The sequence below is a fragment of the Adelges cooleyi genome, unplaced genomic scaffold (genome assembly GCF_023614345.1).
Source record: "Adelges cooleyi isolate 19-005CV unplaced genomic scaffold, UGA_ACOO_1.1 ACOO_flye_CR_arks_rails_tigmint_CR_PRNA_376, whole genome shotgun sequence".
In the NCBI taxonomy this organism is placed as follows: Eukaryota; Metazoa; Arthropoda; class Insecta; order Hemiptera; family Adelgidae; genus Adelges; species Adelges cooleyi.
Genome location: NW_026096053.1, coordinates 9200329 through 9212913, shown reverse-complemented (window position 1 = coordinate 9212913; position 12585 = coordinate 9200329). Strand labels below are relative to the sequence as shown.

Here is a 12585-nt window from a genome sequence, read left to right as displayed (position 1 = left end):
CTGAAACCATGGAGTTGACCGACTTTGTCTTCCAAGGCCGTGGATGGTACATTTAGAACAGCTGACTGCGGGTAGCTTATCTACCTATTGTTTATCTACTACGTCTGACAGTGGAGTTGAATCAATAATAATAAATCTACATAAGTCATAACAAAGGCTAAATAATAAAATATTATAGCCTGTAGCCATTTTGTTATGAAACAAAAGTAATAAAAACGTGAAACGCTTTTATAAAAATTCAAATCTATTGTTGTTCCTATTCGCGTTTAAGTAGTTGCATTTAAAATGGGAGCTTTGCTGTCGTTGTGCACAGTAGGCCAGGTAAGTACCTGGCGAAAATAATATCTTCATTAAACAAAATTATTATTCTCGGTATGACGTTTCCATAAAAACAAAACCCGCCATGACTGATTAGTTATAATACAATAGTAAATTATAAGTACATTTGTTTATTTTTGTAAGAAAAAACACATTTTTTTACTAAACCTATTATTGGTCGTTTTCGGTGGATTGAATTGTTTTACTCTTCACGAATGTCATGTTTAAATGATATGGTGTGCATACTTTACAAATTAAACTGTATTCTAAGATTTGTTAAACTTTATAAATACGAGTCATAATTTTATTACAGGCTACAACACATTTTTTATTCGTTTCATATTGTTACTTTATTCCGTAATCTAAAAACACCGGTAACTTAGCTGTAAGTGTAACTGGAACAAAATCATCTTTAAATATTCAAGTATACCAAAACTATAAATTTCCAAAGAAAAAAAATTAATCTAGGTCATTTATTTTTGAATGGGGTTAATAAAAGTTTCTCATGCAACCGTAGTTTACTTTCAATTTATATAGACAATTATAGAAAGTAATGAGATGATTTTTGTAATGAGTCTATAACATTACTCCCAATATTTTTCTGAACCTGATCTGTGATCTGATGATGAATTATCCAATAAGTAAGGATGAACCAATATTAACGATATTACCAACATTCGGTAAAAATCCAATTGTTAAACATTGGTTTGAAAAAAAAAATGATTCATTAAACTTAAGCGGTTAATAAATTGACCGTTCCTCAGACCTATTATTTTGTACAGAAGCAAAGTGTCAGTCTTATAGTCAAAGAGATGATTAAAAAAAATATTGCACATCAAATTTGTGTATAAATATTTGTTATTTAAATTAAATAATACTGAATAGTCATTGTCTGCTATGACAATTCATCACTGATTTGGTGTAAATATTTTTTATGGAAATTATTATACCATTGTATTGAACACCATAATTTACATCTAAAAGTTAAAAGTATTTATTTTGATAATATTATTTTCCTTACAGCTAGCATGTTGTTGCGGCCAAGCAGCATGCTCTTTGTTTGCTTGCTGTCCATCGTGTGGCAATTCCACGTCTACTAAAGTAATGTACGGTCTTATGCTGTTGGTAGCTGTAGTGCTGAGCTGCATCACGCTTGCACCAGGATTGCAGTCATTTTTACAAAAGGTAATGTTTTATTTACAGTATAAACAGCTTAAAAAACAACTATGTTAACTAAATTTATTCACAGGTTCCGTTCTGTGAAAGTGACCCGAATTCCTCGAACATTGCTGGAAAAATCGTCAATAACTTATCGGGCGTTTCAATTGATTGTAAAAATGCCGTTGGTTACATGGCCGTGTATAGAATATGTTTCGCCATGTTTATATTCTTCTCGTTAATGGCACTTCTTATGATGGGCGTAAAAGATTCTAGAGATAGACGAACACCTATTCAAAACGGGTATCTAAAAATCCATTACTATCCAACTAAAATATAAAAATATTTTAATACTGTCATTTTTTTTTTAGCTTTTGGGGTATTAAATACCTTATTGTGATTGCTGGTATTGTGGGCTCATTTTTCATAGCCCCTGAAGGTTTTAGTCATATCTGGATGATCTGTGGTATGATTGGAGGTTTTATTTATCTAGTTCTTCAATTTGTTCAAGTTTTGGATTCCGCACACTCTTTAGCCGAATCATGGCTCGACAATTGGGAACAAACTGAAAGCAAAAAATGGTTTGTGACTTCATATTCGTACTCAAACAACATAATAAATATTAGAAAGTTGTTTTTAATATTATTATTCCGTTTATTTTAGGTATTTTGCATTATTGTTGACGACAATTTTGTGCTATGTACTAGCATTTGCGGGTGTTATTGTGATGTACCATAGTTTTACTCAGGTAAACATATTTAGTTATAATACTGCAAATAACAACGTGTTCATTTAAGCTGACTCTACTTGTTTTTTAATTTGAATTATTTGAAAACTAAGTTTTATTACGATTAAATTTACATTTTAATTGAATCGGTCATTTCAAAAACGACATAAATCACAGATTTTTCAAAAATGACTTTATGTCAAAATTGATAATTATATACTTAGTTACGTATTCTGTGTGTAAACTCAATTTGTCAGACTCATATTTAATACAAATGTTGAGTACAAGAAATTAAAATCTCTGCAAAAACTAGTTATGAAGTTTATTGTGGCTAGTGTAAAATTTCAATTTTGTGACTTATGTCGTTTTTTGAAATGACTGATTCAATTGTAAAGTCGTTTTCTTTTATTGCATATTTGTTATTAACATAATATAAAGCTCTGTCAATTGAAAAACAAAGTCTGGGTAGAAAAGGTGTCTGACAAACAAATAATAACGACTGAATATTATGTTTGTAGGGTGATGGATGCGGATTAAACAAGTTTTTTATCACTTTGACAGTCGTGATTTGTTTCATTATGAGTTCAGTTTCAATTACTTCTTGCGTGCAACGTGTACACGAAAAATCCGGTTTGTTACAATCGTCCATCGTCAGTCTGTACGTAGTTTACCTTACATGGTCAGCACTCAGCAGTGGTCCAGGTATTTTTATTTGTTGAAAAAATTTCGACTAAGTAAGCTAATTCAAAAATAAAAATTGTTTAGAAAATGAATGCAACCAAAGTTTGTCGAAAATATTCAACAATTCAGATCCAAATTCCTCAAAAATTCATTTCGGTTCAGAAAACTTAGTTAGTATTGCCATTTTTGTTCTATTCGTTTTGTACTCGGCCATCAAAACCGGATCGTCGTCCAAGTTCTCTATGAGTACTTCCACAGAAAGAAGTTAGTATTTTTTAAAATTTCAATCTGATAATAAAATAAAAAGTTTTTTTTATTTATTTATAATACTGTTAAAATTTGATATAATGATGTTTTTAATAAAAGTAAGTATATTAAAAGTAGGGAACGAAAGTGATCTCGAAGGAGGTCAGGGAGATAACAACGATAATTCAGGTAAACTGTTTGACGACGAAAAAGAAGCAGTAGCTTATTCGTGGTCTTTCTATCATTTTACATTTGCCATGGCCACGTTGTATTTAATGATGACGCTCACCAACTGGTATTCGTAAGTATAATAAACAAAAGTCGATATGTTATATTATTAATTACTATTTTAGAAATTTGGTATTTTTGTTTCAGACCAAACTCCAGTTTGGACAAACTACACCCGGACCATGCATCTACTTGGACAAAAATGTTATCCTGTTGGATTTGCGCTAGCTTGTATGTTTGGACACTCGTAGCACCGATAGTGTTGCCTGATCGTGAATTCTAAGCGTTCTCCAATAATTTCTCTCTACTTATGTTTACAAAACAAAATTTATAGTGTTAATCGAAAAATGATATTTATCATAAGTAGATTATTATATAATATAACTTTTATTTGTTTTATATTATTCCTTTTTCTATTGCTTCTTTTTGTATATTTTGTGTGCAATGTTACATAAACATTGTGTATTATTTTTAAGAACTACCTAAAACATTGTGATTTTGCATTAAGTCTGCTACATAGCGTAATTTTTATGTTAACATTTTAAAATTATATCTGGATTTAATTGGTTGCAACAAAATAAATAATTAAAACTAAACGACAATTTCAGATATGTTTAAACTATATTTTTTTTAATTTTCATATAAAATATGACCAAAATTAATAGTTTCTTTAAAATTTTGATTAAGCTACTGTAAATAGTTGTACAGAATACTTGGCCTTAGCCCTTACTGCTGAAACTAATATTGTATTTACCCTAAAAATGTCTAAATTTAAAGTATTTTTGTTTGTAATTAACCACTTAACAGTATCCCACAATTTTGTGTGTTAACATATATTTATGTAGTTATAATACAAATTAGAATATTATTATTTAAAATTTACATTTATTTTTACTCATATAATATATTAACTCTAAAATATGTTGTATCATTATTGTTTACGTCATCTATTCCTAAACAAAAAGTTTCCAATTATTGTATTCATTTCATTTTCTCACATCATTAGAAATCCTATCACTTAAACCTATGATAAAATTACTGAAGTTATGTATATTTTTTGGTTTTGGAACAGTACTCTGTCTATCGATAATGATTGTGGTACGATGTGTGTGTTTGAATACATATATTTATTGATCACTTTATATCTATAAAATGATCAATAAGATATAGCTTTAAGGACATTTCAAACTGAATGCAGTTCCCAAGTATTTTAAAAAGAAAAGTTATTCTGTATTTTCAAACTGAAAAAATTATAAAAAAATCAATCGAAACGTAAATTGGGAAAACATTACAATTTAAGACAAGAAAATGAAATCTCATTCATTATTTCAATCAACTGATATAATTAGATTCGAGTAACTTTTTTAAAGAATATAATGATTTTCCAGAGAGTATTTAAATTTCATAAATTTTACAAAAATTCCACTAAATAATGTTAAAATTATTCAGAATGTAGATATGGAAAAAATTGAAAGTAGAAAATTATTTAAAAAATATTTATGCATATTCTTCGTTTTCTGTTTGTGTTGTCTGTCGTTCTTGTCGGTGATTCCTTTAAACCTAATAATATCGTTCTAAAAATACTATTTCAAGCACATTATTGCAAGAACAATGCACTTATAGGCAGTGTAGTGAGATAACCCACAAAGCTAAAATAAATGATATTTTCTGTACCTAACAGTTTTACCTGATAAAATATGTTGAACTCTATCGAGTACCTATAGTAGCGAGCAGTCGTTGTATAGATTTTTTGACATTTTTATTTGAACCCCTTTGTTGTCTCTGTGTATAAGCGAAAAAAAGTTTATATCATATTTTAATAATTACACTAGCGAGAAGTTTTGTTTTTAATTATTGATTATTCTTTCAAATACATTTTTCTCCGTCAATCACAGCGGTTTGTCGAAAATTTAATGAGGTTTTAATTCCTTTTAATAATAAACCTTAATAGAATACATATTATTGTATTTGTTTGATTATTAATTTATAATAACGATGTTTGTTTTATATTTTTATTTCATCATATATATATATTTTTTTTTGTTAAAAAAACATGTATTATTGTTTGGTTAGGCTATTACGTTTTTTTTATTTGTATTGGCTAAAAATATTAATAATGTACCGGCAATAATAACAATATTTGTTCGTCGCACATGGTTTGTAAGTTGCTTAGTAACTGAAAAATCAAAATCGACCGGACGATAAATCAACAAAAATTACTTTTACGGCAACCCAAACAATTTGTTTTTTCTTAATAAAGTTCGGCGATTTTTTCAGAAATGTATTTTTATTTAGCGTTTTCAAAGGGGCGATCAAAAGAATTATGTTTACCCAGACGATAGACATTTAAAAAACGACGGTTTTTGAAAAAGTACTATGCAACCAATCTGAAGGTATGTTTAAACTTTTATAACTATTTATATGATATTTAATTAAGTTGTAATATTAAAAAAAAATGGTTTTATTAGTTTCGACCGTGCAAATCTAATTGCAGATTAATTCGTATAAGCTTGAGGGTATTATTTTTAACGTTTACATTTTTTCTACGAGTGAAAGTAATTTTAGTTAAAAGGTTAGGTTAGGGTAGAAGAGCACAATCATTTTTTATGAATTTAAAATATACGTTTACGTGTTGGATGAATAATTGACATGTCTATTTTTGCAAGTTATTTGATTTTATTTTCGGCAAAACCAACGTGTAATTATATCAGTTTTTTTGTTTCATACTGAAACAAAAAAAAACAGAAATCGATACTGTTGGCTCGGAGAGTGTTCGATTCCTCTTTGCGGAACTACAGGTGCCTAACGCAGAGGATTTGAAGAAAATGATAATCACGAGGATCAAGTACCGCTGGTTACGGCCAAATAGGTCCGTCTGCCAGAAAACAAGGAAATCTTTGAAAATCGAGTCGACCAGTAGCTAAGATTCTGGCAACGTTCGAAAAAAAGAGTAGCCGGTCGACATGTTTTCTGCTGCTGCTGTAATTGTTTGCTCGTTTTTTATCAACCCCTCGGCCGAAATTTTTCAATCTTATTTAAGTATATGGTTGTTTCCAGATCCGAGCAAAACCCAAGATTGATTTCATCGTGACGGACATGTAAGAAAGACGGTGACGCAGTGGCATTTTTAATTTGTTCAATACATTGATCAATCCTTCAATACACGATCAATATTATTGCCAATATCAAATATTGATCAATATTATTGATCGTGTATGGGGGCCTTGCATATAGCAGCGAGACACTTCCTCTGTGTTATTCTGAATTTTTTTGTATAATTTTTTCAATTTCGGTATTATTATTATTGTTATTTTTTCCAGTATTATTTTTTTTTTGTATTTTTATTTGCTTATTGTTTTAGTTTTTTGTTTTTATTGAATTATCATTTTAAATAACTGTTGTTATTGACATGTTAATATTGTCTATGACCAAATTAAATATAAAAGGTAAATTTTTGTTATTTTTTTAAAAATGTATTTTTCTTTTTTTCATACTTACTAGTTATTAGCGTCTTAAATATTTTAAGTTGGTCATGTACAACCTAAATCTACATAAAGTTGCACAACCACACGTTGTTGATTAAACATAAGTCATGAATCAAGGTGGATTTCTGCGATGGACACTCCGCAAGTCACTTTTTCCAACATTAGGGGAAATACAATTTAAGTTATAATTGATACCTACTAAAATTCTAAAATGTTTCCTATAAATAGTGTAAAATATATATTCCTTGTAAATTATGATACCAGCAATTTAAAACTGAACCGAAAATTGATTTTATATTGTATACTGAGAAAAGGAAGAGAACATATTATTTTTAGACCATCGTCAAAATAAAAACTACTTATTTTCACCTATTATCAGCAAGATGTATTTTGAAATATTAACTTCCATATTAGCAACCATACCTTGATAATATAAGCACTCGGACAATTTTCCAACTTTGTGTGACACTACCTATTTTAAAACATATCAGTATACTTTCACAAAAAATGACAAATATTTTACAAATCCACCTTGATAGATATGTACTTTGTCGGTATACTTTGTGAGCCTTGGTATATCTATGTACTTAGTTTTTTATTATTCATTAAATTAATTAAGTAATTTCATTTGTTTCTCCAAGTGCTCCAATCGAAATTATAGTATGTGTATTACGTTAACTAGCGACCCAAATCATGTTCGAATGTATTTATTAATATTGTATTTTATTTATCAATCGAACAATAGACGACTTGTCGACTTGAGTAAGTAAAATTGTTATATCTTATAATGACTGATTAATGTATCGGTGAAGTATATTTTTCTTTAGTAAAACATTAGAATTGTGCAAGTTATATTTTCCGGGTATACGCGTGCCAAAAACTTCATAGTCAATGTTTTCAGGAAGTCAAGAAAATGTTTTTAAAATCTTAAAAATCTCCTTACAATAGAATTCCTTTGAGGCGAGTTTCTATAACAACGAGAGAGGGTACTCACATCAACTAACATTGACCCCGAACCGGGGTTTGATCAGAGAAAATCAATCTGCATTCTTTGAATTTCCCATTAAATGTCATAACCATGGACGATGGATTTTTTTCCATCAATTTTATAAACGTTTCAAGGTATCTATGTGCCACAATAGTTGTGTAATTGGAAGACTACTCGCGACAACCGACGATCGTCGGATGGCTATTAACTACAATGCGCAGCTGGAATGGTTTTGATTCAGAATAATGTTAAATTTGTTTTTTAATAATTGTGTCTGAACCCGGAACTAGAAATATTACAAAAAGGAGGGGCTAATTCGAGCAAGACTAGTAAAAAAAAAAATTGCTTTCCGTAATCTGGTCTGGAATCATATTTTGACACTTTTCTGTTTTAACACCTATCAAATCTGTTGATACACCAAATGGGCATAGAGTTATACATAAAGTATAATATTATAATTTAACAAAGTAATTGACTAAAACAAATCATCAATAAAAACTTAAATGTATACAGAAAAAATACCTAGGGAGATGTAAGGTGTTACGGTGCAGTGCGTTGAGTGGATCACACCCACGACTGTCCGCCTTCTAGGGCTAAATTAAGGGACCCTAGCCGAGACAGGAAGCTACTCTGTATCTACCCTAAAATATCCCTAGAGACTTTTTATACGTTTATATAACCAACCGCCCGAAGAGCAAAAGGGCCGGTCGTACCTTTAAGTGGATTTACTAAATTATTAAACTGAAACGTACAATATTATTTATTAAAAAAGCTTAACGCCGAGTAAGAATTAATTTATTGATTAAAATATTAAAATGACTAAAAAAAACAATATGTATAAATATATATAAAGGTTTTACACCTGTTACCTGGTCCGTGGCAATCCTGAGATAAAACAGGTGGAGTGACACGCACAAAAAATATAAAAAGGTGACAAATAATTAGTGGGTAATTATTAAATAAGATATTAGCGCGTAGATAGTAAGATGTCAACTAATTAGTCACTCTCTCTCCTGTAATTACTATAATATTATATTTATAATGCGTGCCCAGACCAGGGTGCTGTCCGACATGTTAGACTTCATAAGTTTGGATTGGAAGTATATAAGTAATATTGGAATATTGTCATGCACAATATTATTATTGCTAATAATATGACAGGCAAAAGCCATCGTTACAAAGGTATAGTTTAGAATGCATTAAAATATATATATATATAGGCTAACAAAAAGTTCTAAGTAATATAAACTTTCACCTGATCTAATGAATCAGGAAAAAAATCAATGTAATTACTAATTGAATTACATTCTAGCGGCATACAGTTGACCGGGCCGAAATAGCTACAGTTCTGCCGATGGCTAGGGGTGTAGAATACAGGAAAAAGAAGGGACACTAAAGGGCATCCCCTTTAGTGTATTAAGAATTTCGGAGCAATCAATTTTGTTATTAACTAGGCAATAGTTCCAAGATATTATCTTATTGATAATAATCAAGTATAGTAATATGAGGATAATTGTTATTTTGTTAGGGGATTGAAAGTGGACGGGTTCTAGGGATTTTAATATAAGCAATATTTAAGAAAAAAAGCTGTTTTAATAAATTTTGGAAATGTCTATTTATTTTCGCTCAAAGATCCTATTAGGGAAAGAAACCCCTCGCGTTCCCCTAAACCAATTGCGATGCTCTTTATTTTTCGGTATAAACCTTTTATTATTATTATTATTTGTTGTTTAAAAGTTACATTATATTTTCGCCTTTCCAATATTATATTTGCATCTATTAAAGGCATGTTGACTGTATTACAAATTTTGGCTTCCCACTTAAATCTCGCCTCCCCCAAGAAAAAAGTCATTAGGTTAATGCACAGGCATTTACACAATGTAATTACACGTTGGAAAGCGATCAAGTAGACTCCCGTACATTATAATAATGACGCCGTTTTGATGTTGAAAATAATTTAGCCAACAAGCCCATTATGAGTTATGTGGTTTAATACACACTTAGCCTTGACTCAGCCGTTTACTACGCTGGCGTTATTAAATTTGTAAAAGATCACTTTTTTTTTGTCTCTTCAGAAAACCCATTTTTTTTTGTTCCTTTTAAAATAATATTCCTCTCTTGGTCGGCCAAAGCTATTCTATTTAAACATTATTAAGTCACTGCAGTTTCGTTTTTCTTAATAACCACACACCACGTCCGCGTTTAACAGCGCAACATCTACTAAAACTAAAACGGGTCAACGTTGCCGTTAAATAATTTAATAAGACGTTGAGTTTAAAGAGCAAGAAAATTGTCAATGCGGTTCCGGTAATTACGTTTTAATTAACTACTTTTAAGTCGCCGCCAGTCAAAATAATAATTATTTTATTAGGTACTATAAAACTATAGAACTTACAGAGGACCTGACGGAAGTGCTAACCCACAGTTAAACGTTTATTCAAGTCTTATTTCGAAGCAATGTTTCAATTTAGGACTTCTGTCGTCGTTACTGGTAAAGTGGCCCAAACTTCCAAAAGAAAGTTTACAATTGGGATCACCGCCTTTGCTTCTTCATTGTTCCGTTTTCACGCCATAATAAATACTCAGACAGCATAACTTTTTAGACCACCTCTTGGCTACGTGCCTGATGCTGACATTATATGTTAACATTACGGTTTTGATGATTAAATTATATATACAAAAAAAAAACTATACTTAGGCATGCATGCCATAATTTTTGGTGAAATGTGTCTCCCAAAATGTGTAATTGTGTAGTTTTCAGAATGTTGTGTATGAATTATTGCTCAGCCGTGACTTGTTGATAAATATGTTGTTGTTGTGTCCTTTTACATATTTTAAGTCCTATTAAATTAATCAAACAAAACGCCGTTTATGAGAGTTTTTACCCGGAAAGGTGACCGCACACATAAATTCAACAACGAGCTTTCATATATATATACATATAAAAACAACTTAAGGTTCAGTTACAAGGCAACTCGACGTCAGGCGATTAACATTTTAATTATAACAATAAATTAGCGTCCGGTACATTTCAAAATTTTTAATTTATTTCTATAATTTTATTTTCCCAAGGAAAGTGAGCGAGTTGTCGATCATTTTTGGACCAGGGCCAGTTATTTAAGAAAGCATAACAACGCACTACAGTGTAGATAACACGGTAGTTTACTATAATCAACTAAAGATGTTATAATATTTTTTTTATTTAAGCGAACATTCAGTTTATATAAGGCTGTGAAGAGTGGGAGAGTGAGAGAGAAACAGAGCGAGGGAGGATAAGAGCCAAGATACATAACACGGCGTTCTGTGTATGCAAATATGTGGCATATCTGTATAAAAGTTATATAATACCTGTGCCAAAATATTTTTTTTTTGCTGCCTTGGGCTTGGAATTTCTTAACAGTAAATCTCACATTTTACTATCATAGCAGATGCCGGGACGACTAGGATTCGCGGACGTTCCACGAATAAATATCTTTTATTATATTATTATTATTATTATTGTTATGATTCCTGCAGGACCAATTCGTTTGCCGGAGATGGCATTTTGTATGTACAGCGGACCATGTTGCACAGTAGATTTGCTTCGGCCCAAGGCACGGATGCGTGTAAAATGAATATCTTGAGTCAAAAGTGAGTACCCATATTATTAGTAACCGGAGCAATATGTCACTGTGTTAGTTTTAAGAAAATGTAAATTTTATCAGTCCGCCCAAAATACAATCTTTTTTGTTCGGTTGTGCGGCAAAAATTATTTTATCGAAACGAATTACTTAACGGCATAGAAAATCGTTCTTTTCACCGAAAGTATATAATAAAAAAAACAATAATGAATTGAACCGAAATAGAAGGTTGACCTAATTTCCGACGCCGGTCGACTTTTTTTAAAATTTTTAAATACGATTGACGCCCACCGTTGACAATGTTGATTTATACGGTATACAACGTGCTCCATCTGATGTAAGACACTCATTTTCTCGAATAAGAAGTATTAATTCCATAAATGTGTAGACAAAACATTTAAAAAAATGTTAGCGTTTGAATTTTTAATTTCCATGAATCTGTTTATTTGCTACGACTTAGTATAGATTTTATTTTTCTTCAAGCTCTTGTCCATTTTCTATCGTTACTACTAAAACTAGTAGCCGTCATTGTGTTTAAATAGGTAGATAAAAACCGCTTGTCTATTATAATATCTCAAAGCTAATAGATAAAGGATCACTTTCCATATATTATTTTTAAAAAACGTGTAAACAGTGTTATTTATGTCTAATGTCTGGTTATCGGTGACATGGTTAACATTATTATATTATTCAATAGGAACTACTGTCTATAAAAACCAAACGAATATTGATCTTAAATTCAAATCTTTATCATATAGTGACGAACCGATTACTAAAAATTCAAACGACAATTTCAAAAGTTATTTTTTTACTACCCAGTTATCGACTTAAAAATATTTGTTTGGATTTTAAAAAACAAAGTTGAAATTCTTATTGCGTATATGTGCTGATGTTAAAGATTTTCAAAGTATTGAAAAATATATTATAAAATATTTACCTACACGTATAAGAACAAATAATTTTTTAAATATACATATTTTTCGAAAAAACGAAGGTCTTACATTAAACAAATCACCCTGTATGTGGGTTGTTCAAAATAAAGGCCTTTAGTGAGTAGTTAAGTTAAGTAACATTGTACAAGAGCGGCATGTACGGTTGTATTTCATTAAGTCGTCCGTTTGTGCCCGAAAAAGT

The 12585-nt window shown here is 30.4% G+C and overlaps 1 protein-coding gene across 3 annotated transcripts; it reads left to right on the top strand.

The window, feature by feature from the left end:
• The first annotated feature begins 104 nt into the window (after positions 1-104).
• LOC126840275 (probable serine incorporator) lies at positions 105-4208 on the top strand. 3 transcript variants are annotated; one of them, XM_050575911.1, is made up of 9 exons: positions 105-321; positions 1342-1503; positions 1568-1779; positions 1848-2057; positions 2140-2224; positions 2722-2905; positions 2969-3148; positions 3251-3431; positions 3506-4208. In XM_050575911.1, the coding sequence occupies exons 1-9, from the start codon at positions 286-288 to the stop codon at positions 3639-3641; spliced, it is 1386 nt and encodes a 461-aa protein (XP_050431868.1). In that variant the 5' UTR covers positions 105-285; the 3' UTR covers positions 3642-4208. The 3 variants fall into 3 exon arrangements, with proteins under 3 accessions (XP_050431868.1, XP_050431871.1, XP_050431869.1); XM_050575914.1 differs by having other exon boundaries at positions 3269-3431; positions 3506-4207; XM_050575912.1 differs by having other exon boundaries at positions 106-321; positions 3266-3431; positions 3506-4204.
• The last annotated feature ends 8377 nt before the right edge of the window (positions 4209-12585 follow it).